At 33.4% G+C, this 25,843-nt stretch overlaps 2 protein-coding genes across 6 annotated transcripts; one reads left to right on the top strand and one right to left on the bottom strand.

The window, feature by feature from the left end:
• Positions 1-218: 218 nt before the first annotated feature.
• Positions 219-2,626, top strand: LOC18037159 (probable N-acetyltransferase HLS1). Its single transcript, XM_006427565.2, has 3 exons — positions 219-506; positions 662-792; positions 1,740-2,626. The coding sequence occupies exons 1-3, from the start codon at positions 282-284 to the stop codon at positions 2,605-2,607; spliced, it is 1,224 nt and encodes a 407-aa protein (XP_006427628.1). The 5' UTR covers positions 219-281; the 3' UTR covers positions 2,608-2,626.
• Positions 2,627-6,972: 4,346 nt separating this feature from the next.
• On the bottom strand, positions 6,973-25,585 carry LOC18037160 (ABC transporter C family member 13). Of its 5 annotated transcripts, none has more exons than XM_024180509.1 (36): positions 25,474-25,585; positions 24,941-24,981; positions 24,756-24,843; positions 24,501-24,656; positions 24,271-24,402; positions 23,553-23,653; positions 22,838-22,901; positions 21,854-22,105; positions 21,357-21,426; positions 20,326-20,386; positions 19,642-19,729; positions 18,499-18,617; positions 17,360-17,457; positions 16,514-16,580; positions 16,165-16,282; positions 15,957-16,073; positions 15,733-15,813; positions 15,388-15,639; positions 14,926-15,027; positions 14,762-14,829; positions 13,849-13,980; positions 13,601-13,748; positions 12,966-13,249; positions 12,722-12,878; positions 12,014-12,189; positions 11,703-11,814; positions 11,533-11,586; positions 11,237-11,359; positions 10,574-10,672; positions 10,268-10,360; positions 10,017-10,127; positions 9,789-9,950; positions 9,478-9,665; positions 9,133-9,319; positions 8,260-8,427; positions 6,973-7,526 (listed from the first exon to the last, which is right to left on the bottom strand). In XM_024180509.1, exons 1-36 carry the CDS (start codon positions 25,501-25,503, stop codon positions 7,446-7,448), a joined length of 4,380 nt encoding a protein of 1,459 aa, XP_024036277.1. In that variant the 5' UTR covers positions 25,504-25,585; the 3' UTR covers positions 6,973-7,445. The 5 variants fall into 5 exon arrangements, with proteins under 5 accessions (XP_024036277.1, XP_024036276.1, XP_024036278.1 ...); XM_024180508.1 differs by having other exon boundaries at positions 23,553-23,656; XM_024180510.1 differs by lacking the exon at positions 10,268-10,360 and having other exon boundaries at positions 23,553-23,656.
• Between the last annotated feature and the right edge of the window lie 258 nt (positions 25,586-25,843).

The raw sequence follows: 25,843 nt of genomic DNA on the forward strand, positions 1-25,843 counted from the left end.
AAATCACATCCAAAGTTTAGTATACACATTTTGCGGCTATATGCACAATAATGTGATAAAACTATAATGCCACTGTGACATTATGAGTGGAAAAAGCAGTCCACTAAAACTTGGTGAGTTTTAAAAAGCTGCCCCAGAAGCACTTCCTACTACCTATAAATAGGAGCTCAAGCAGCACAACCCCAAAATCACATCAAATTCCAACTCCTCAGAAAAAAAATAAAATCGCATATCAGCAACTCTACACAATAGTACCAATTCTACCACTTAACTTTCATATCATGTCAATGAAGATAGCTGCTGAAAATTCTCCTGAATTTCCAATGAAAACAAAGGTGAATTCAGTAGTTATTGTGAGAGAATATAATGAAGAGCGTGACAAGTTGGGAGTTGAGGAGATTGAGAGACGATGTGAGACTGGGCAAAGAGGGAAGCCCACTCTTGTCACTGACCTTATGGGTGATCCTGTTTGTCGCGTTCGCCATTTCCCATCTCACATCGCACTGGTAATTAATTAAATTAATTCTATTGAGTAATTCTACCATTAATACTACTGGTTCTTCACTGAACTTTCACATTGTGATTATATGAATTACACACCACCTCGTTTGCATTATGAACAAATTATGCTGACAAATTTTATGATGTGATGAACATATAGGTCGCTGAGTATGGAGAGGAGAAAGAAATTGTTGGGGTGATAAGAGGATGTGTAAAGACTGTAACAACAGGAGGCTCAAATTTTGTTAAGCTTGCTTATCTTTTGGGACTTAGAGTTTCTCCAACTCACAGGTTATTTTTTATTTTTCGCAGAATTTTGCATATAGTTTGGCTCTTCATTTTCAACAATTATTTGTTTCGTACAGTTACTGCATGCATTGATTCAAGAGATAAACGTGGCAATAACTGAAGTTAATTATTCTATTTATAATTAGATCATAATGTGCATGATATTTTCACCTTGCATGGCAATAAATGATAATATGAGAGAGAACAAAAGAGCTTGAGAGAAATGAATAGTTCCTGTTTTTTTCAAAGCTTTAAATTTTGTACTTCCTTTTTTTCTCTATTCAAAGTCATGCATTTACAATTTCAAGTAAATGTTTGGCATTTTTTCTTTTGGAATTCTAATCGTAAATTGCCACCACTTAAATAAAAAGAATGATTAGATTCCACACAAAAGAGAACAAATTGTTCCTCGTATCATGGAAAGAAATTAAGCACCAGCCAGCCTAGCCACCAGCCACCCTAGCCACCAGCCACTAGCCTCTAGCCTCTCCCTTGACACTTGTTTGTTTCCACTAATTCTTAATTCCCAAAAACAAAAGGAAAAAAAAAAGATATAGTCTCATTCTTACATCAAGATTTTTTTCTTAATTTAATCATATACTGAGTAAATAATTTAATTATTAATTAATAGTTAATAAATTAAAAAAATTATACTCTACCTATACATTGTCACGAAAAAAAATATAACAATTTTTTTTAAAAAATTCAGTAAAATTAAAATTAAAAAAGAATCTCATTCTCTTATTCTCATCTTATGTTAAGATTTACTTTATAATCTTCTAAAATGTTCCATACTTTTTTGTAACTGTTAGATCACTATTAAAAGTGATCCACAATAATTATTATGTCACTATCCACAACTGATGGATATTTTCCTTGTGCCACTCATTAGATTCCCTAGACCAAAAAAACCACTTGTACTAAATTTTTATCGTTTGCAAATTATACAGGAGGCTAGGTATTGGCACAAAACTTGTGCAAAAATTAGAAGAATGGTGCAAGCAACAAGGAGCTGAGTACTCATACATGGCCACCGACTGTGGCAATGAGGCTTCAATCAATTTGTTCACCAGAAAATGCTCATACACCAAATTTCGTACCCCGACCATGCTGGTGCAACCGGTTCATGCTCACTATAAGCCGGTAGGTGCCGGCATCTCGATTGTCCGCCTCCCGAGAAAATCCGCGGAAACAATCTATCGCCGAGTTTTCGCTAATTCGGAGTTTTTCCCTAAAGATATTGACCTGATTTTGTCTAGTAATCTCAATTTGGGCACATTCATGGCCGTGCCCAAAAAATTTGTACCTAGATGGGATCCCAAAACCGGTATTCTTCCCCCGAGTTTTGCAATTTTAAGTGTTTGGAACACAAAGGAAGTGTTCAAATTGCAATTGAAAGGTGTTAGTGCCTTAAAATATGCATTTTGTGTTGGTTCAAGGTTGCTTGATGCATGGATGCCATGGCTCAGGCTGCCTTCATTTCCTGATGTGTTTAGACAATTTGGGGTTTATTTTTTGTATGGTTTGCATATGGAAGGTAAGCATGCTTCGCTGCTCATGAAGTCTCTATGTGCCTTCGCTCATAACATGGCTAGAGATGATGGGGAATGTGGGGCCCTAGTGGCTGAAGTGGGTGCGAAGGACCCTGTAAGAGAGACCATCCCCCATTGGAGGAAGTTTTCTTGGGCTGAAGATTTGTGGTGCATCAAGAAGATTGGTGCTGTAGATGAGGATAGGAATGAAAGATGTCCACCGTCTGACTGGATGAAATCACGATCATCTACATCGGTTATTTTTGTGGACCCACGTGACATTTGAATTCCACGAAAAAGAAAAAAGAGAGTTAATAATCTTGCACTTGTAGACTCTTGAACCAATTGTAAGTTCTAACAATACTATAGAATTTTTTTTTTTCATACATGAAGTGTATATTTGCATCATTAATTAACTACTTTTTAAATGAAGACTTATTTTTAATACTACTATTACATTTTTATATATCAATTTGAATGTTTGTTTTAAATTTTAAACAGCTTCTAACATGATATCAAAATTAAAATGTCGTATCTGATTTCTCTCCCATGTTCTCTCTTGTAAATACATTAATTTAAATCAGGCACGAAAGTTGAAAACTTTGGTCACACGAGCTGGAGTGAATAATATATATATATATATAGTTTAGAAATATTTTTTAATTTCTATTATAATTTAGGAGATATTATGTATATTTAAAAAAAATTAAAATTTTTACGAGGGCCATGGCCCACTCTAGTCTTCAAAGATTCGTCCCTGACTTAAATGATTTTCTAGCTAATTTTTGAGCACGTAAGATCTCAATCTATATATTCAAAAACTAAACTGTCGTCTGATATACTTTTTATTTGGTAAGATTTCTTAATAGTCATCAATTTATCAACTAAACTTTTAATTATCTGTGTCTATATTACCAAAAATGGCCTATGAAAGATTATTTTTTTGGGTCAAATAATTTCTCTAACATTAAAATGAAGGATCGGAGTTCTCTTATAATTTAATCATGTATTGAACAAATAACTCGTGCGGATTGATAATTAATAAATAAAAAAATAAAAAAGTTAAATGCTAGGAAACTTTCGCTCTGTCTCTTCGCACGTGAATCTTGATATTCCTTTTGCCGGGCTAGAGAGCATTTCTTCTCAACTGTGTCGAGCCTTCACTGGTTGAATCCTCGCTGATCAAACTCTTCAAGGAGACAAGTAAAGCACTTATTCTATTTTTGGCCCCTACTAGGTAGTACTGTAGTAGGTTTTTTAAGATGTTTTCTCGGAGATCATAAGGAATTTCTTATACTGGCACTCCCTTTATCCAGTAGATTCTGTAGGCAAACCTACTTCAAAATGAGTTTGTTGTGGCACTAGTTCTTCATCCCTTCTGGCAATAGATCTGAATCTATAGAGTGGTGGCCTAGGGAAAGAGCTTCAACTCCAAGGACTCCCGTGCTACTTTGACCTTGCTTTACCCATCCACTATCACTGAAAAACGCACGTCAGAAGATTTTTAAAAGTTTAGTAGAATTCAGTTTAGGAGATGATTCAATTTCTAGGATGAATAGTTTGGCGTTTGTTCTAAAATTAAGAAGAGATCAATCATATTGTGACGATGCAACGTCTGTATGGTAACAAAACCACAAAATTATTCAATGATTGATTCTTCAAGAAGCAATACACATGTATTGAATCAGAGCTTCTTGCAACTTGGTGAATTATTGTCCGTATTGACAAAAATTGCTTACATGATACACAAGATTCCTCAGAGATGTGAAAATTCAAAATCAAAATGATAGCAAGGGATTATGTGGCTAGGCTTTTTCCATTGATTGCAGCCTTTTGAATTGGCAAGTGTCGAAGAATACCTTCATTCAGAAAATAAAAAATGTAAAAGATGTTGGGGTTTGTTGGGTTATTTGGGTACAAAACTGAACCTTTCGAATCCTTTGAGCTATTTGCAGAATTACAGACTGTGGGGAACTGGCAATCTAACAAGATAATGGACGTACTGAATCGATATCGATCTACACTGTCCCAATTTGGCTACCCGGGCTTTGTCTGGCCGTTGCTTTTTTTTATCGATACTGAAACGTGTTAAAGCTTTCAACTTCTGGCCTTTTCTTTTGATAATTTTTGATGTTGCATTTTGTGGTTCACATCGTGGTACGACTGCAGCATCATTGCCGCATATGACCCATTTTCAGGTGATGTGAAATGTTATACTTCTTAAAAATATTTTAAAGGTGTAGCAATTAGAAAAATATCTTACACTATCGTGTAATTTGATTAAGACCCATATATTTTATTTGTTTTATATATATATACACACACACATATATAAATAAGGAAAACTCATTAAAACTTAAACTAAATCACTCCTTATCATCAAAGGTAGACTCTGGCTCGAATCCATTGGAGATCGATATTACGTGGATCACAAGCACTATTGCATGTCTCTTTCCCGTTGCTTTTGAACTTTTAACATAAAAGCACAATAAAACATGTGTTGCCATAAAAGAGAAGCACGTGTATGCAACTACTCAAATAAAGTGAAAAAAAAATTAGTATGTAATTATAAATTATGATTTGTAATTAGCATGTTGTCTTATAAAATTAACCTGATCGTTGGTCCCCACCTTCGCACCCCCACGTCGCTAGCAAGTGAGTACCAAACCCTTTCGGCTTGTGAAACAATTGATCCGACTACTATGATGAGATTAAATCTTAAAAGGTTAAATTAAAATGGAATTTGTAAAATTTAATCACTTTTTCAAATAAATAAAAACAGAACATCCAGAATCTATTTTAGCTTCATACCAATGCCCATCCGTGCAAGTGTCAGCGCTCCCAGCTGAGATCGTTGGACCACAATTGCAATAACTTAAAAAGTTTGTCCCCCCCCCCCCCCCCCCATTTATTTTTCTGGGGTTAGCTCAAGAATGTGAAACAGATTAAAATATTTTTATTGAAAAAAGGATAATGATATTTTCATCTCATAACTTTTATAAATTTATTCTAATTTTTAAAAAAAATTATTACAACGAGTTAGCATTATCTTTAAAAAAATTTAAATAACAAAAAGAATTGGAGAACTAATGAATTAAACCCATCTTAGTTTTTTTATGACTTATTTTTTTATATTTTATTCGACCATTAAAGTTACTTTAACATAATTTGGTATGACTATTTTACCCTCATAAGGGAAAAAAACTAAAATTCTCAAAAATTTATTTTATCTTCAATAAATAAAAAACTTATTGTTCCTAAATGATGTATGATTATTAATATTCACATAAACTAGGAAAGTATATTTATGATATGTGGGTTATTGAAAATTATTGAATTTAATTTAAAACATATTAGATTGTAAAACATGAAACTAAATGCTTGGACTGTTAGATACAAGTGCATGTTAGTTTTGGCAATTTGATCATTTCATATTACAAGAATAAAATAGTTAAAATGAAATTATCTTAAAGTAACTTAAATGTGTCAAAGATTGTTAAAAAACTTGAGTCAGAATAAAAAATAAATTATTTTATAAGAATGCATTAATTAATAATTTGTTCAAATTTATTGTCAATTTGTAAAATTTTTAAACTGATATGAACTTATTTTAATTATCTTATGGAGGGGGAATGGGTTTACAATAATAATGGGATAGGAATATTCTCAACCTAGAAAAAAAAAAGAAAATCACCTTAATTTGAGAAAATCTCCTTATTTTTAAAAATGATCATACAAACTCTTTTTTTTCAAAAAAAAATATACAAACTCCTTTTTATGTTTAGGAATAACCATGCAAATCCTTTTTGGGACACTAAAAACATATTTTATGCTCAGAATTGATCACAGATTCATGACTCCTGAGGATTGTCCAAAAGGAAGTATGTGTCCTCCCAAAAGGAATATATTTGACATTTATGAAAATATAGGATTCTTTATAACCATTTCACCAAACTATGGAAGTGTTGGTTTTCTTTTCCTTTTTTTTTTTTATTGTATTCTCAAGTTATTTAGTGATAGTATTTTCAAAAATCACATCAGCACATAAAACGTATTAAAGTACAAACATTTATCGAACTTTTTATCATAAAGAATTACATTATCATTCGCATATTTGAGTTTGTGTTTAGAATTATAAGTATGATGCCACATATTACAGATTTTAAGTACAACATTGCATATTACAAATTTTACGTTTAAGATACACTAAATTCTCGACGCTACTCATATCCAGGTCAATCTCATGAATCTAATGTCTCTTAATGCAAGTAGCTCCGTGAATGCAAATCTCTTAAGCGTTGTTTGGTATTGAGATGATGTAACGTTTAACCTATAATTATTGTTAAAAAAAAGTAAAATTATAAAATAAAAATCAATAATATGTAACAAATATAATTTTTTTAAATAATAATTTTGACAAAAATAGTAAAAATAATATAAATTTTTTATCATACAAATAATGAATCATCAAATCAACTTAACTTTTAAGTCACAAAATTAATATTTACTAAATATTTTCATACTATAATTTAATCTCAATATTAAGTGGGGCTTTAGTACTGCTTGGTACTATTTTCACAGAAGCTTTCTCCTTTGTGTGTGAATGAACTAATAAAAGTGCAGTTGTTGTGCCTGGAAACTTGAGGGCAAATTCTAAAAAAGTGGTGCCATAAAATCCATGGTCACAGCAATTATGCTTGAACAAACGTCAGAAAATATCCACCTGTTATCAAAACAATATACACCATCAATTAAAAGAACATCTTATTCCTAGTGAATATAAGGCTTTGACTTCCATCTTTCAGTCGCCATGTGTTCCTGAAGTAGATTTTTCTCGATTTCTTTTGTTCAAGCATTTCATGATTATCTTTCAGCACTAATCTCAATAGTTCATAATATAAAATAGTCAAATTACCAAAGAGGGAAAAAAAAGAAAAAAGAAAAAAATTAATTTCAAGTTTACATGTCCTGTCCTAAACATTTAGATACCGCTCAGATTCATAACTAATGGCTTTAGCTAGTATTTTATGGTTGGTGTGCATGGATATTAGAATCCCTGGTAAACAGGATGAGATACAAATGAAGAACACCGCAAACCCGACATGTGATGATAGCTTTTCAGCGTTACATCGTGGAAGCCCTCACAAAACTCGAAAATACGGAGCACTCATCTTGCAGAAGAGTTTGTGGGTTTCCTTGTTCAACCTGCACAGCCAGAATTTTATTTTTTCAACTCTTAGATAGAAAACATGAGGTCACTAGGGGCCGCTTGGGGCAGCTGCGCAGCCACAGTGCGGCTGCTCCACCCCCTTTATTTTAAGAGAATCCTCCTAAAGTAAAAGGCATGGAGCAGCTGCCCCGAACGAATCCTAGAACTCTTAGACCAACACTTGCACCAAGATATTTTATGCCATACAATTAATGGAACCAAGATCAGCATGCAAGAAAACTGCATAACAAATTTAAGTAAAGATGGCAAATAAATTCCTTCTAGAGTTACACTGCCTTCAGTTAAAAGACTGAAAAAATTCTACAGTATTATGCATTAATTGTTGAAATTGTCAAGTGAGAAACCAAAGATATGGAATTTCCTACAAAATCAAGCAATAACATTTTCTACATAAATGTGTTATTATCATTATATTTTAACTGTGCAGCAAACAAAATGATTATTGGATTTGGTCCAGAACTTAACTGAAGAAACTACAGAAGGGATCATGAAGAGCTCTTTGAGACATTGCCATTTAAAGGTGATCCATATAAAGTACCTTAGATGTGACCACACAAGAATCTAGAGAACAGTAGTCACTACAAATTTAAATGAAATTATAAACCGCGCATTGATAATGTTTTTTTAAAACAAATAAGAACTGCAGGGTGAAATTTAAACGAATCCAAGAAGGAAAATAAAATATCTACATATGAAAGATATGCATACCAGGTGACCATGATCAAGAATGAGTATCTCATCCATATTCAAAACTGTGGAAATGCGGTGAGCAATTGTGATAACAGTCATGCCTTTACATTCACTAGATATTGCATTCTGTAATATTGAAGCTGTTTGAGCATCAACATTAGCCGTGCATTCATCCAAACAGAGTACCTGAAATTTTTAATATGGTAAGTACTCAGTCTCTCACAGACATACACAGTGTAAATAATACATTTCACCGTCATCTAAGCAAAAATTGAGTGAAGTTCAGTCAAATCATCCCCAAATGTCCCTAAAACTAGAGGAGATGAAAGCCTTAAATAAACTATGCAGAAGGTTTGCATACAGCAGAAAAGCCTCCCCCTATTCCATTCGGCTTCACTTTCTACCCAATTAATATCTCCTAGTTTTTTATTTTTCGATGAATAAGGATCAGATAATTTACTTTCTAGTTGAGATGGAAATAAAATTTATAGGAATAACTGTAATTGAGGAGATGAAATGTATCAGAAATAGTCAAGTGACTCAACTTTTGTGGGATAGGCTAATCACGAACTGAATGAGCAATAAGCGCTATTTGAAAGGTTCTAGAAAATTCAATAAAGATCAACAACTTTGATTCAAGAAAAGATAACTTGGTGCAAGTAAAAGGTCCTGGAATGGGGAAGTAGAGAAAGAAACAGAAGTATAATAGTTCGATTGAAGTCATTAATGTCAAACAGGCACTCATATGTCAATTATCAATCTAGTAGCAACCTGTATAAAAATATACAGTCTTTTATTCAAGAACCAAGCAAGCATTTAAAAAACTTGATTAAAGTTTAAAATAGTATTGAGTCATCTCACATCAATATTATAAAAATATTTCTCTTTCACCTTAGAAGACTTGAGAAGAGCACGTGCAAGACATATAAGCTGCCTTTGCCCAACAGAAAATGAAATCCCAGATTCCTTCACAAACGTCTCCAGTCCTACTGCTTCTACTTCCTCTTTGACATGGCATTTCTCCAAAACACTCCAGATTTTTAAGTCATCATTCATGTGAAATGGGTCTAAATTATCCCTAGAAAATTGAAAAAGGAATAAATATGCATGTAAATGAGCGCTGGGGTTGTCAAATGAGCTTAAGTACTGCATAAATGTTAAATTATTAGCAAAAGATATACCCACAGTATAATTATTACGTCAAGCAGAAACAGCAAAGGATGTACTAAAATGTACCTTAAAGACCCCTCAAACAAGAAGGGGCTCTGTGGAACAACAGCAAACCGTCCCCGGAGATCTCTCACAGGAGTATTGATTATGTTGAGTCCATCCACCAAAATTTGTCCACCACAAATTGGGGTAAGGCGAAAAAGGGCATTCAATATGCTAGATTTTCCGGCACCTGTTCTTCCAACAATTCCAACCTGAAAGCATATGAATTTACAGTGACAGTATGCTAACTGAAGGGAACATAACTTTCAAACCCATTATTGTTATAAAATGCAAATTTTGAGACAGTCAATATCAGGCATCATTTGTACCCTGACCTGTGTTCCTCCCTCTATTGTAAAGTTAATGTCGTGCAAAGCAGCTGGCAAAGAAGGCTTATATCTCATAGTAACATTCTGAAACTCAATCAATCCTTGAAATGGCCAATCTGGACTTAAGGACTGGTATCCGCAGAGTTCTTCTTGAGGCACATCCATATACTAGTAGAATCAACAATGAGTAATCAGATGGAAAGAATGTATTAAAACTAGAGGCTATCCTCATACCTCAAGAACTCTCTCAAGTGAAACCATTTCTTTCTCTGTTTCTGTAAAACTTGACAAGAAATTCCCCAACAAAGAAACAATGGGTGCTGCATAGGATAGAGCCAATCCTACCTGTGGAAGAATAAACCTTCTAAAACTGTTTAATTGCTTGAATGACATTATCTTGAGGGAAATAATTGACAGAATGTGGCTCACAACTCAGAATAAGGACTGCAACACTTTAAAGGTTAAAGGGGGATCGAAGAAGATACCAGCCCTGGGGTACTGAAAGTAGCTGGTAAATTGCCACGAGATCCAATGACAGCCATTGTCGCAATGAATGAGATGATAAATGCTGCTAATAGCTGAATGACAGCCAGTTACGATAATTTTACTCTAACAAGTAGATAATATAAATGAAAACAAAAACATCAAAGAGGCCGAGTCACATGATTAATGATACCTTCAGAATATGATGATAACTTTAGCATATCAACATCAAATGTTACTATTAGAATCTTGTATAGTTTTTGTAAGCATTTTATTGAAACGGCATACATTTGAAATCTGAGATATACCTGAAGACGCAAGGAAAGCCACAAACTTGCCGTCAACTCTGAATAAGAAGTTCGCTGATACAAAACCACATGCTCCTTGAATTTTGCCATGAAATAGTCCTGTCACCAGCTTATATATTAGTGCAAATCCCCTTTTCTTTTAATTAGATTCTGTCACCTCTATTCATTTCATTATTGAGTAGTACAACAGTATCTCCCAAAAACAAAAGGTGCTATACCAAAATGAGTTGTCAGAGCTTTATAAGAAACAGATTAAGATATTGTCAATGACAAGAAGTTGGTAGTAAGGCCTGAATAAAGTTACAATATGTGAGGTTTTAAACCCTAGCCATTCCTTTACAGCAAAGCCTTGGAATATCTCTTGAAGTGTTTCCAAGTCTACTTCCAATGGCAACTGAAAAAAAGTCTACTTTCCCCGGTAAAGATTCTTTACTTGTTATTGGAGGCAATACGTCACAGCTTTAATGTAATTTTACTATAAAATTCTGATGTTTTCAGCACATTTGTCTTAGAAATCGAATGGAACTTCTAAAGGAATGACGCAAATAAAATGTACAGAACTTTCGCAGATCTGGTACTTTTGTGAAGTCTGCAGAAAAAAGATAAGCTACCAGGTGCCAATAAGAAAGATCCATGAAAAAAAGCAGTAATTAAAAAATCAACCTCAGACTTGAAAGCCCTTATAGTTGACGATCCATTGAGTGTCTCTGTAAATGATGCGTATATTGGAGAACGAGAAACACTGTCCAGCCTTCGCAATTCCCTTGATGTTGACCTGTAGAAGAACTGCAGAAGTTCTGACTTAGTAGATGGATTTAAATTGAGTATGATTTTCCTTTATCAGAACTAATTTAAAATGACATGCACAAATGCACATGGACACACATAGACACTGACACGTGACCTTAGTGATGAAGTTTAAATTTAAAAGCCTGGCCATGACCAAGTAAAAACATTACCTGTAGCTTGCTATAGATGAACCAAAACGGCACTAGTAGAAGCAAGAAGAAGACCTACACATGCACAAACACACACCTCTTGTAAAACAACAGCTTGTTTCTCAGATGGTTAAAGATTACACTTCTAGAAAAGCATAACATCATAGTGAACTTTTATTTTTCTCCAGCACCTGCACACATGACAAAACCACTGCAATACCCAATAAGCCAACAAAATTGGCTAGGAGAATGTTGAGGATGAATGGAAGAGAATCATCAATCATATACAGATCTGAAGAGAACCTACAATATAACAGATATGTGGAATTAAATTGTAAATTTCTTGTAACAGAATGATAATGAGGAACAGAAAAAGAGGATCAGATACCAACGGAGAATACATTGCTTTCTATTTGAAGTGGATCACTAAATTGCAGTGTAAACAAAGAGTGAGATGGATATAAAACAATTGGTATACCCTGAAAAAAAATCCAGATCTTACCTGTTAAGTATTCTTCCACCTGGTGTCTGATCAAAGAACAGAACAGGTGCATTTATGATCTTAGTAAGCAGCGTATTGTGCACCTTAACTGCAGCCCGTAAGCTACCGAATGCAAATGAGAAAGCCCTCACCAATGTTAGGAAGGAATTGAAGATGCAAAAGATGCAAAGTACGACCTACATCATGAATTAGTAAGTCCACCAAAACAGAACAAATCTTTCAATTAAAGCAAGTTCATTGCCCCTTCTGTTAGATGCTATTGGAAAGCAACAAATACGATATACATATCATATAAATAATATTGCAACCCCAAACAACTCTTTCCATGTGCTAAATGGCAAACTGTGCAGGGCTAAGACTTTGTCGAGTCAAGTTGAGTTGAATATCTTCTAGATGCCAGACGATTGAACATCAAAGAGAATTTTGCAGGAACAGCTTATTCAACCATATAATAAAAATATAAGTTGGAACAACTTACAGTTCAACAAGATATGTCAACCAAAATTTTATTCCTTGGGGTAACACTGTAATTTTAATAATAACTAGAAGTAGAGACCCACCAACAATGCTAGTCCTAGATAATTATTTCATAGATCTAAAATTTACTCAAAGACAACCCAAATAAATATCATCTGTCTGTACATTTAGAAAGGGTATAAATACAAGCATACAAATTCTATCATGTAGAAAATGAGAGAAACAAATTACCAAATAAAAGGATGTAGAGTATTTGGTTTGACTGCTTCCTGTTGTATCAACCCAATATGACAGCCACAGATCATTTCCATTACGAGAAGCTTGCATTAATATTGCTGAGAGGCATATAACAAGTGTGATGAACCAACCAGAAAATCTGGCATAATTTCTGCAAAGATAACATTTGTAAAACTATAAATGTTAACAACAAAAATTACGTCTTTTACTCTGAAAAATTTCTGTAATTGTGTCTTACTTGTATACAGTAAGCTCTACTCTGCCCTCTTTCCTCTGCTCAACCTCAATGATCTCTTGAGCATCATCTGACACAGACACAACATCTTTCTCCTGGAGGAGAATTTGTTTGTTTGCACTGGAAGCGTTTGTCCTGATTTCTTGTTTCTGCATGTGTAAGGACGTATCAAACTCGTTCGTTGACCAGAACCCCGAATACAAGGAAACTGCCAGGTCAGCTGAACTTCCTATCCACTTCACTTGTCCTTTGTCCATTACTACAACCATATCCGCAGCAGATATTGCCTGAGATTTGAAAGGAAGATTAAACCTCATTTCAGAAACTACTTCAGTAATTTAAATGTAAATTAAACCTTCCTGGATCATAATATATTTTGCATGAGTATATAATACAATATCATAAAAAGAAGATAATACAATACCATAAAAAGAAGTACATTCAACAACTTCTTTCTGAACTTGTTGGTTGGGAACAGAAGTTAATGGGTATTGAATGGTATCGTTGAAGCTAAAACAAGTTTCTCATAAGTGTTTGTGGGAAAAATGTCTATTGCTGAAATTAGTATAGATATCATAAAAATACCTGAGCAAACAGTGCAAATATACAAGAAAGAGCAAATAATTCAAGGGGACAACCTGAACATTATGGGTACAAAGAATGCGAGTCTTCTGAAGCATATGAGGACCCATAATAGCATTTGATAAAATCCACCTAGCAACTTGTGCATCTACTGCACTGAGGACATCATCAAGCATATATATGTCGGAGCCATGATAGACAGCCCTGGTGGTAATAGTCCCATAAACCCAGCATTAAATATTAGAAAAATCAGGCTAATTAATACACCAAGTTAAATATGAGTAACACATAGTGATGACAAAACCTTGCTAAAGCAAGACGAGCTCGCTGTCCACCAGATAAGTTGACTCCCTTCTCTCCAATATAAGCCATGTCACCTCCAACCATTAACGATATATCAACATCAAGTGTGCATGCCTTTAAGGTTTCTGAATAGCTGCTCCGGAAACAGAACTTGTCCACAATTAAGAGAAGTATGAAAAAAATACTTTCAAGATATGTGCTATATAAATATACGGCGAAATATTTGATCAGACACTTAATTTCCACATCTTTTAACTATGCACTGACAGCTTATCTTCACTTGGGGAGGGCATGATACAAGCTGGAACTCGTAATTTTTTTCGTTTGTCCTTTAAATTCAGATTTCTTTTCCTCCCCTGGTTCTTTTAAGCTTCTCCTTGTGGACACCTGATCCACAATAGTACCTTTATTTTCATATACAATCTGCACGTACATCCGTGGTTTACATATTGTGTGGACTTCAGACCACTGCATTTTACATCCGTAGTTTGTATATTGTTTCTTGTATATAAAGTGATTTTTTTCATTGCATACAGTGGCCAAAAATATTTAGTTTCATATACAGATCCAACTAAATCCCAATTATTAATAATGAGGGTGAGGATGGTAGAAAATAATTGTAAATGGGAAGTGGAATTATTTTTGATTTATTACGTTAAAAGGAAAAGCTTTTCAACGAACAATCAGCCATTGGGCAATTGCTAGAAGTTTGTTCAGCATATTTGTTTTACTCTGTCATTTAGCCTTTATGAAATTTATGGCAGCAAATTCAAATCCGGGTGATTTATATATATATATATATATATATATATATATATATACACATGGAAGAAATGGAACAAAGAAGCAATGGAATAAAATCAGGAAATACATAAGGTCATTTCTTTGTTATTTTTATGTCAATAGATTTTCACCTTTGCGGATCGTAGTTCTTCCCAAACAATATATTATCACGTATTGTTCCTGATAAAATCCAGGGGACCTACAGTTTAAAAAAAAAAAAAGTCCTATGAGTGAATATATTGTATCCAACATGCTTCATAATTACAAGATTGATAACAGAACAAGTTTTGAAAACCTGTGGTACATAAGCTATAGATCCACTGGCATGTATTGATCCATGAGTGAGCATCATTTCTCCCAATATAGAATTTAAGAGAGATGATTTTCCTGAACCAACCTGAATACATGCACACCTCCGTAAAAAGCCAATCATCAATAGATTCATTCCTTACCATGTTAGCGCACTTAAATCAATTTAATCTGAGGTTCAAGGCAAATAGAGACTTCCTTGAATTTATTATGATTAAATAGTCACATCAAAAGAGATTCCAACCAACAACCCAAAAAAAAAAAAAATTCCTCACCCAAATATCTAAGAACCAAACCAACCAAGACAATAACTGGTCAGATTCTTATTTGCAATTGCATATGGTAAGCAAAATTTTTTAAGTATTAAAAGCGAAAACAACCCCCTTATGTATCATATTTAAAAGAATAATGAATAAATAGAAAATAAAAATTTTCCAGGCAGACTTACCTCCCCAATAACGGCAACCAGTGAGCCCTTTGGTAGGCATAGACTAACTTGATTCAACACAACATTTTGTTCCTCTTCATTATTACAATACCAGGAACAAGTTGCATCTTGCATGATGACTGCCATATCTTTAGAATTAAAATTAGATAGGCCATTTGAGATATATGATGGAGAATTAGCTGCCTGTTCTAGTTCATGTTTGTACTCAGAACAGCCAAGGAACCTGGTCAATCGTCTGATTGATATAAAAGCCTGGGAGTGAGTAAAGGAAAAATGTAGCATTTCATCAATAACTACTGGTGAGAACAATTATTGTTAAGCGCTTATAGAATGTGGACAACTCACATCTATCAATCCATTAATGACCCATGGAAAGGAATTAAGAGGAGAGATCAAACTATTAAACAAGGCAAGACAAGTGAAGACCTGCAATAAAATTCTCAGAGAAATCAGTTTTGTATAAAATTACAATGTTCTTGTGAAACACACATAACAAATACAATCATAGAATTTAAATATTAAAGTGAAAAGAACTTTGTCATTTATTTATCACATGTAGTTTCATGTACCATTGCAGCGTCAAGTTGATGCCCCATCAATGCAAAGAGTCCAAATGTGAATAAAGAGAAAAGAGTTGGTGTTGTGGCCCAAAAGAATACACACCAAGCATCCAAATACTTCCGCGTCTAGAAAGGAGTTAGGCATAATTGTTAAGAACTATTCTAGCAGTAAAAAGAAAAAGAAAAGTATACCCTGTGAACAGTAGCAGTATCATACAGATAGGTGCTTCACTTCTGAGGATCTTGTCTTCATCAACCAAGAAGAAAATATCTGCTCCCAGCCGTACATCTTCAAAGTGCGAATGTGTGTCAAAATTTCTCCTGTCCTTCTAATCCTGTCAGAGATTATAATATGAGAATTTAGGTGTTTCAACAATAAGAAATTTCCCACATAGTATTTCTCTTACATGTTGTAACTAGTAGTACTTCAGGAAGACAGAAATGTAATCAGAAAATCATGTTGAAACTATACACGAACTGTAAAGAATGAAATACTATAGGTTCCTTCCAGAAGAAAATTAATAAAAAAATAAAAGAGAAAGACAATATAAAATTTATGCCTATACCTTTCATCCTTTTGCTTCATCATTTTCTCGGTAGCATTTGCAATCAAATTAGCAATCCATTTGTTCACTACAAACAAGAAGTATCCTCCATGAGACTATATATTTCACCCATGGTAAGCTGCAATGACGTGAATGTGGGACCACCGGAGCACCAATGAACTCCAATTGTGAAAACTAGTCAAGACACATTTAGCAAGAGTAATGCTATAGCTACAAACTCTTGTACAAATTATATTTTTTACAAACTGATGTAGTATCGCATGATTGGTTGAATGAAAATATAAAATAATAAAAACAAATTTTGTGGGCCAAGTGATATCTTCATTCAACCACTCATGTGATGTCACATCAATTTATACAAAATAATGTGTGTATCAAGAATTTGTAACTGTATCATTGCTCATTTAGTAAAAATGCATACAGAAAACTAATTTATGAATTTATTCTATCTGCCACTCTTTTCTGTCCGAAATGATTATAGTAGAATTTCATGTATTACATGAACATAAATTTATTTAGAATAAAAGCTTTTATAGTTAGAACATAGAGAATAACAATATCATACCCATCATACTGGTACAAAAAAGGTTCTTCCAAGCAGTATGAGCTAGTGAAAGGCGAGAGCAATAGAGGGGAAAAAAGACTAAATAATATTCTTCTACATTAATGAGCAATAGAACATATGTATAATTTTATTCATTTATTAGGCACTTCCATGTACCAATGTTAAGAAGGCCTATGTCATGCACGTGCTCTGATAATTCAAAGATATTTAGTACAGTTCTGTAGTGAATTATACTGCTTATGGCAGACATCATTTAAAAAATTAATAACCAATAATGATACCTGGTATCAGTAAGATGGTTATTGCAAGTCCTGAAACAAAAGCAAATTTGACTTGTGTATACAGAAGATATAGTGCCACTCCAATTTGAAAAGGCAAGCTGAAAATTCATGAAACTAGATTAACTAATGACACTTGTGTACCAAAGACCACAATGCCAATGCAGCTAAACAAAATTAAAGAAGTCGTGTTTCATATGGACAAAGAACAAATAAACTAACTACTAGTGGTCAAAAAAGCACAAGCTTAAAAAATTAATTAAGTTTCATACTTCTGAATTTAAAAAATTGATACTTTACGAGAATTAAAATGAAATGAAATAGAACCAAAGCCTGTTAGTAAAAAACTTGACCTAAAAGCTTGAGTTTATAGGCAAGGGCTTATAACAACAAATAGAGCTTATTATAATCTCATTAAATGAAGGATGATTTCGAACACAAGACTACTGGTCATACTGGCTGTGATACCGTAAGTTTTTATAATTTACTTTATAAGATGGGGAAAATCTAACATATGATTAGTTGGTCACCCAGGCTCTCACAATAGGTTAATTAACCACTTGACCTAAAATCTTAGGTTTATTGGTAAGGCAACATTAAGGGCCCAACAACTTAAAGATCTAACAAAACCCAGGTCAAAAGGGTGAAACACAAAACAAAATAAATTTTAATAAGGACCCATGGAACATAATTATCTCCATTAAGTCATTTCTCTCATTTTAACTTCTTAAATAATTTTCAGTCACTGTCTCAACCAATTTTAAAGGATTTCACCAATAATAATAAAAATAAAAGGGAAGAAGAAAAAAAGAAATACAGAAAGAAAATAGACCATCAGCCTCCAGTAATACAGTATTTTACCAAAATGCTATTCAAGCAAAAAGATAAGTGAGTTCCAACAGATTGCCATTGATACTACAGTGCTCCTTAGCCATACATTGACAGGGAATGGAATGTTAATGATTGAGGAATGTAATCATGATCTCAATAGATTAAATTAATTCAACGTATCAATACAATTTTCTCTATATAAAGAAACCAAGGGTTTTAAAACAGTACAGAAAAACTGTAGCAGTTTACATATACCAGCTAAACATCAGTAAGTGTAGTCTTTTCTATGTACAACAAGATTACACCATTACCTCCATGCATCATGGAAACTGTTGGCCAAATTAACAGTGCGATCAGTATCTACAGACATGAATGTCTGAATCTCTCCATCGGAAAATTCTGATCTCTCTGCTAAGCGAACATATAGACACTGAGATCAAAGAGTGAATGCAGTAAAACAGGTCATAAAGCAACGGACGATATAACATGCAAACATATCAAAAGACTAGATCAAAGAAGATGGAAAAAATTGTTAAAATTATCTAGATGATGTACTTCACAGCTAGGTGGTTTACAAGCCTGTATTTTATAAACATCAGCAAGTAATGTTCTTCTCCAAATAAACACCAAAAATTAAAAATAAACTTTGGTAGTTTCAACTAAATCAACATTCATTGTATTGAAAAACTTTATTAAGTTTCTGCTGTACGTGGGGAAGCCAACTTGGATGAGTTCTGTAACCTGAATCTTAATGCCTTCTTATTTATTCTTGCATTGCAATTCCAATCATTCTCCTCACGTACTGATTTTGTATTTATTATTTACAAAAATGTTTTTTAATTGCCTACATTCTGCCAGTAATCACAAAAATCCTTATCCAACAACAAATAATAACGGCATTGATCGTCCATCTGACTTTATCCTACTCTGATTCAGCATAATGTCCTTTCCATGAGTATTAAGTGAGAATTAGATTTTTAAGAATCAATATTTATATTATGACAAACAAAGAAATTTAAAATTCACATAATATGACAATATTTCTATCATGACAACCAAAGAAATTTTAGTATTTTATTTATTTTTTTTTCCAAATTATTAATGTGAAAACGTAATATAAAACTGATAAAAGATATCATCAGGAATTAACCACAGTTTTTAAGTGTCATCGTGATTTGAGTTGTAATAATCTTCTTTTGAAAATATGGGAAATAAGAAATCTATTAGCTAAGCCAAGGTAATCACTTTCTACACGAATTGGATATTCTCATTACATTTCTTGAGATTCTCTCAGATGAACAGCAAATAATATCATGCTCATTAACTTGTATGGATCCATATATGAAAACTTATGACTGAAATATGTTAAGAGTCAATAATATCATGCCCATAAGCCCATTAACTTGAATAGATCCATATATGAAAACTTATGACTGAAATATGTTAGAATATACCTTCTGATAGATAATTGTCATTATACTTGACCGTAGCTTTAACTTCAGCTTTGAGAGGTGAAAAGAATATTGTGTATCAAAGAAGGATCTGCATCATCATGCCAACCATTTAGGAACTATAGCTATCATGCTTGGTCTTTAGCATTTAGGCAAAATTTGGTACCATGCACTACAAATTACAAACCAATCTTTAAGCCAAAAAAACGACAAAAATAAGAGGTAAATTACAACAAATATGCCACATGTGGCCAGATGATCATTATCCTTATACATTCTTAGCTTTCAACAACACAATACATTAGAAATATGAACTACAGAAACAACATTAGGATGACATCATAGGTATTTTCCACTTGGGTGCCAAGTAATAAACAGGAAAAAACAGAAAACAAAATGGGAAACAACAAAATATCTTATCACTTTGTTTCCGGTAAGGCTCAAAGCATTAATAAGATCATATCAAGGTAAGAAGTAATTTTTTGCTTAGGACTGATTTAAGAATATTATTCAACCAGAAGCATGGTAAACATTGTATCCCCTGACTAATTTCTGGACATGTGTTAGATCCATACACTACTATTCTAAAATTTTATCGAGGAAAGCAATAAGAAGATATGCAGAGCATGAATAGGAACCAAAAAAAGGAAAAATAAAATTATCATTCAGTACTTAAATAGTATTTACTTCAAGATAGATGTGAGGCCCAAGGCAATTGCAAGGACATAGCCATCCAAATGCCCAGAACCTGACAGAAGAAAAAGGAAATCAACCTTGGTCAGTAGAAACTTATCTCCAGTTAAAACTTATTAGTAAGTAAACAACTGAGCATAATACTATAATAACAGGCCAGGCATTCAGGTATATGTTGAATGTTCTATTACAAGAGAGAGGAAAAAAAAAAAAAACATGCAGTGAGAAAATTCCAACCAACTATCTGACAGACCGACACAGTTACCAACCAAAATCTTTGGGGATTCAAAAAACTATAAACTAAACACAATTACTCCTATTTAAAGAAAAATATTAGAGGAACTAATTGAAGTATATAATAAATCATTAAATTCTTTACAACCTAGGAGGTAGTTACAAAGCTGATATTATATCACATATGAGAACCCCAAAGTCAGAAACCCAGAAGCCAACATCTCTGAGCAGCAGAGTGTGGCCATATTTACTACAGTAGAGAAACAATCAGGGATGGAGCCAGGAATTTAGTTTATATGGGGCAACTTAACAATGAATTCAATATAAGGGATCAAAACTTCAACTTATGGGGCATTTCAATTAAGTTCAGTGGGGCAGGATCTTAAATTCTTCAACTCATTGGGGCATTTTAATTAAGTTCACGGGGGCAGGGGCTTAATTAATGGATGCAATTTAAGGACCTTTTAATCAAGAGGGCAGCTGCCCCAACTTGTCTAATGCTAGCTCTGTCCTTGGAAACAATCTCAAGAAAGAATGAAAACTGATCTAGCTATAGAAAGCATGACTTGATCCTGCTAAAACTATGCATCATACAGATGTTGAATTTGCAAAAACAAAACTGCAAGCAAACATGGTTAAGAAAACAATTGAAGATATTTTAGCAGCCATGCAGTTTACCTCAGAAACATGTTAAACAATAAGCAACAGAGTAAAAGCTCAACCCAAATTATGAAAAATTCATTACAACAGTTAAAAAAATTAAAGCCAAGTACTCAATAAATGGTACAAACCTTGTTGAAGAAACTTAATGAGCTTATTGAGAAGCAACGGTCCAGCAAAGCCAATGCTATCATTGACAACCTGAAAAATCATTTTCAGTAATCAATCAGGTAAGGTACAAGATTTATTCTTCATTCCCAGAATTCCTTTTAGCTATTAGGAGTCTAAGCTGACAACACGAATGCATGATCAAGTGTCCGCCAATTTATGTATATGTCCTGGGATGCATTATGACCCAAGATCTTCCAACTATTACCTTAAACTGCAAAACGGATGCGGGTAAAATCGAGTGGAGAAGCACACACACAAGTGCATGTAAACAACAATACAGGGAGAAAGAAAGAAATAAGATCAAATACTCAGTACAATGACAAAAGTCATGCGGTGAAATAAACCAGAAATTTGAAGCAGTTCATTTATTTTGAAAATTAATCTATACATGTATAAGCTCTCATATGTTTAGCGTCAATATCTAAATGGTATAGAGGTTCTGATGAAATATATATACCTTCAACAAACCAAGACAAATATATGGGTATCCATAGGCACAACAGATTGCTCTGACCAATGATGGATTTGTGCAATTGCAACTCCGCTGAGCTTGCCAGCAGCTTAACAATTTACTATGACAGGTAGAAGGATCCATATCAGTAGGTAATCCAAGCAAATCTTCAAAGTCCAGTTGCTTTATTACACCACGGTTCATCACGGAATCAATAGATTTGAAGGCCATAAGATCCCAGTAGCTCTGATTGTTTCCCTTTGAGAACGAAGTTTTATTCAGATGGTTGCTTACAACTTAGTGATTTCCAGAATAATATTCAGACTAATAAACAGCTTGAAAGAGGAGGGATCTTATTACAGATCATGGTCCTGACTCCTGAACTAATGATCGCAGATTCTATTTACAACAATGATGTTATTGACATTGAACTTATAATCAAAGAAAAAAGGAAAGTACCATGAACTTACAAAAAGTTACATTTTCAGAAATCATAAGAAGACCAAGGGGAAACTGCCACACAAGAATAAGAGGCCTCCAAGTAGTGTTCTTAAATAAAATATTACTTTGAAAATTATCTAACCTTTGTCTCCTATGAAGTTATCAAATAATTCTGAATTGAAATCATAAAGGTCCCCATTCTGCCATTCAATTGAAAAGCTTTCTCAAGTTGTTCCTATATTCCAAGAACATTTTGACAGCATCTTTTCATGGCATGTGGAAGACTGTCTATAGAAACTTCTATTTTTTTATAGCATCATATATTCATATTGGAGACAAAAATTATACTACGTTGAAAAGATGCTAAAAACCCATCAACTACCCCCTTCATTCATTATCCAAATATAACATAATACTAGGAGAAAGAGTAGACAATGAATAATAAAGTATTCGCTACTGTGAACGAGGAAATTGAGAAAATTGACCAAAAACAACATTACAAAATTATTGAAAAGTCAAATGAAGGAAAACATAAATGTAAATACTTACAGAGTCTGTATTACAGTCTTCCTCAACATCCCCATCCACAGAAAGAAGTGATTCTTCTATTGAGCTACAATTTGTGTTAGCAGACATTACAATCCACATATAACCAAAAAGCTAAAGACAAAATTAGATTTATAGACTTCCTTCTTGATGGAACAAATTCATATGTGAAACCTCTAGATATCATGAATTCCAGAAATTTAAGGAAGAAATAGTACAGACGTTAGAGTAAGGAGTGTGCAATCACGAAGCAAGAATAGTTGAAGCTGCTGAATAACTATCTAGATGATGAAAGAAATCTGAGGAGGGAGCTATTTTCACTGCTTATATGTGATAGAAATTTTAAACCTATTAGGTTTCAACCCTTTCCTTTCTAACATTGATAAACCATCATAATAAGTTTTTGCATTTATAACACTGTTCTTTACAGCTATTTTACACATTTGTGTCTGTAGTCCTATGGTATATCACTGGTGTTGAATAACTGGGAGCTATTAGGTTTCAACCCTTTCCTTTCTAACATTGATAAACCATCATAATAAGTTTTTGCATTTATAACACTGTTCTTTACAGTTATTTCACACATTTGTGTCTGCAGTCCTATCATAATTTGTTGGTTGAAGTAAAAAGGCCATGGCACCTAATTTCCCAGAATGATGCTTATGATATGACTAAAATCTGAAAGAAGAGAATTAGCAAATGGTTAACAAGATGATACCTTCTCCTGGAAGACGCTCGCTTCACCCTGATAATGTTAATGGAAATGCCAAACATGATATCCAACAAAACAAGACAGATCTCTTTCAGACATTTCAAAACCTGCTACAATAAAATTATCGTGCATTATGATTCTATCTACAAATAAATTTAAATACCACATGACTGACGCATAAATTCTTTCTAAAAGTTAAAAGGATATTGTAGCTGCTAAGGACAATCATATAGAGGAAAGTTTTAAGAGGTCATATTGACTTTTATTTATCTTCTTCTTTATGATAGTTCATAAGCCTTAGTATCACAAATAGGCCACTAGTTGGTAAATGGTCAGAATAGTTTACTGCTACCAATATCTAGGAGAGGCTTAAATGAGAGCTCTGACCCTGAGACATAAACAACAAACCAATTTTTTCCACAATATCACTTTTGCCGTGGCCATCTTTTAAGGGAAAAAAAAAAATCAATCCTCTAATTAAGTGTGATGGCACAGATATCATTTATTGTATTACGCATGAGATGACTAAGGATGGTTATGAGAACACAAAGCAATTTAAACTTTCTTACCTCTGCATCACCAAAAATGAATTAGCTAATAAGCTTTTGACGTAAATAGGCATCTAATAGCTATGATGAAATGGACGTAAACACCAGAAATCACGTGGCAACTATGCAATTTAGCAAGAAGAAATTTTGAAAAGGAAACCAAAAAAAAAAAGTACCTCGAATGAAGAAAAAGTTACTAGCTGATGAAGGATTCCCATTACTGGCTTTATAATCCACCAGAAACAAAGAATACGGTGACAAAATAAGCAGTGAAAACAGGCACACCTTGATAGCAGTACGATAATTGTCTACATATTTCCAAAACGAAGAGTCAAGGTGCAAATAATAAACTACCCCAGCAAACTTCACAATTATCATAGCCAACAACTTAAAATAAAAGGCTTACCCACACTGCAAATTCAGAACAACTGGAAAGCCATTCATGATATGAAACAAATTCTCCATGTAGTTTTTCCTTTAGAAGCAAAATTACATCCACGGATGACAGACATGCTCCAACAAGAGGTAGAATATGCAGGAAAACCTTTTCCATTAAGTTTATCTGAGAAATGTCCGCAAAATCATTAATTTATGTATCAATTTGTTCAAACAAAATTTACATAGACAGTTCCCTGGTTTTGCTACTCCACATTTTACTTACCCTCTGGTTTTGACTAGGATTCCGTTGAGTAATTCCGATTATAAGAATGATAAAAATAGTTACCATATTTGTTGCAAAGTCTAAAATCGTAAACATTGTTAAGGGAGAGCAATTTACAAAAGCGAAGATCATTTTATTGCTCGGTAGCAAATTAGAATCAAACCCACAATCTAATAAAAGGATATATGTCATCGAAACACTTCGAAAATGTACTTCCATCCCATACCTGACAATCCAGGAGGAAAAAAAAAAGAAAAAAAGGAAAGGATAATCACCATATCAACCACAGAGAGTCATATTAATGAAAATCCAAATTTTCTTTCTTTCACAATACACTAATCATGTAACATTCTATTCAATAACCAAAACAAATAAAGTTTTCAGCAAACCCCTTTTAGTTTAAACCAAATATAATCAAATTCTCAAGTATAATTAACAGAAAGTCCAAGATTCTAAAGAAGCAGTTGTGAGCAAACAAACAGAGCTTTGAATTCCTTTTGCTTTTCTGTGCAAACAAAATAAGCGTTAAGAGTTAAAATTGTATACAGGCAGAGTCTATTAGTCAGTTACTCAACTTTTAGGACACATTTATTAAACAGCATTACTAAATAATAAATAAGAAATTTTAAATTGGATACAATTAAGAAATGAAAATAAATAAATTGATATGAAGGAGAATAATTAGAAGGGAAAAAGGAAGAAGAAACCAAGTTCTTACAAAAGGAGAATTTGGGCAAATAAAATCCATGTTTGTTGGAAGGAGTCAGTGAGTGAAGGAAGCAGATGAAATGAAAGCGCCTTGCAAGAGGAAGTTATTGGCACTGTGTGTAAGTGTGGTAGCCTTTCATGCAGTACAGTACAGTTACAGTCAGCGATGTTATTGTTACAGGTTGATGTCTTTATGATTCCACGTGGCAAGTATTGCACGTGTAAATTGGCGATGAGTCTATTTTATTTACTGAAATTTTCTTGGAATCTAATGAAATCAACATATAAAATTATTATTAGTTAAATTATGGAGATTATTGTTTTAAGTCAATTGCCGAATAACAAATTTATTGGATGTGGGGGTTAAAAATTGAGCAGCA

The sequence above is a fragment of the Citrus clementina genome, unplaced genomic scaffold, assembly GCF_000493195.1.
Source record: "Citrus clementina cultivar Clemenules unplaced genomic scaffold, Citrus_clementina_v1.0 scaffold_7, whole genome shotgun sequence".
Classification (NCBI taxonomy): domain Eukaryota; kingdom Viridiplantae; phylum Streptophyta; class Magnoliopsida; order Sapindales; family Rutaceae; genus Citrus; species Citrus x clementina.

What these genes read in the sequence shown, in the direction of transcription:
- LOC18037159 (XM_006427565.2), top strand. Translation starts at nt 282, where the DNA reads ATGTCAATGAAGATAGCTGCTGAAAATTCTCCTGAATTTCCAATGAAA. An exon ending in TCCCATCTCACATCGCACTG is followed by an intron (nt 507 to 661) that starts GTAATTAATTAA and finishes ATGAACATATAG; the next exon opens with GTCGCTGAGTATGGAGAGGA. An exon ending in AGAGTTTCTCCAACTCACAG is followed by an intron (nt 793 to 1,739) that starts GTTATTTTTTAT and finishes CAAATTATACAG; the next exon opens with GAGGCTAGGTATTGGCACAA.
- LOC18037160 (XM_024180508.1), bottom strand. Translation starts at nt 25,503, where the DNA reads ATGGATTTTATTTGCCCAAATTCTCCTTTT. An exon ending in GGCCTCACATCTATCTTGAA is followed by an intron (nt 19,730 to 20,325) that starts GTAAATACTATT and finishes ATGATGATGCAG; the next exon opens with ATCCTTCTTTGATACACAAT. An exon ending in TGACAATTATCTATCAGAAG is followed by an intron (nt 18,618 to 19,641) that starts GTATATTCTAAC and finishes CTTTGATCTCAG; the next exon opens with TGTCTATATGTTCGCTTAGC.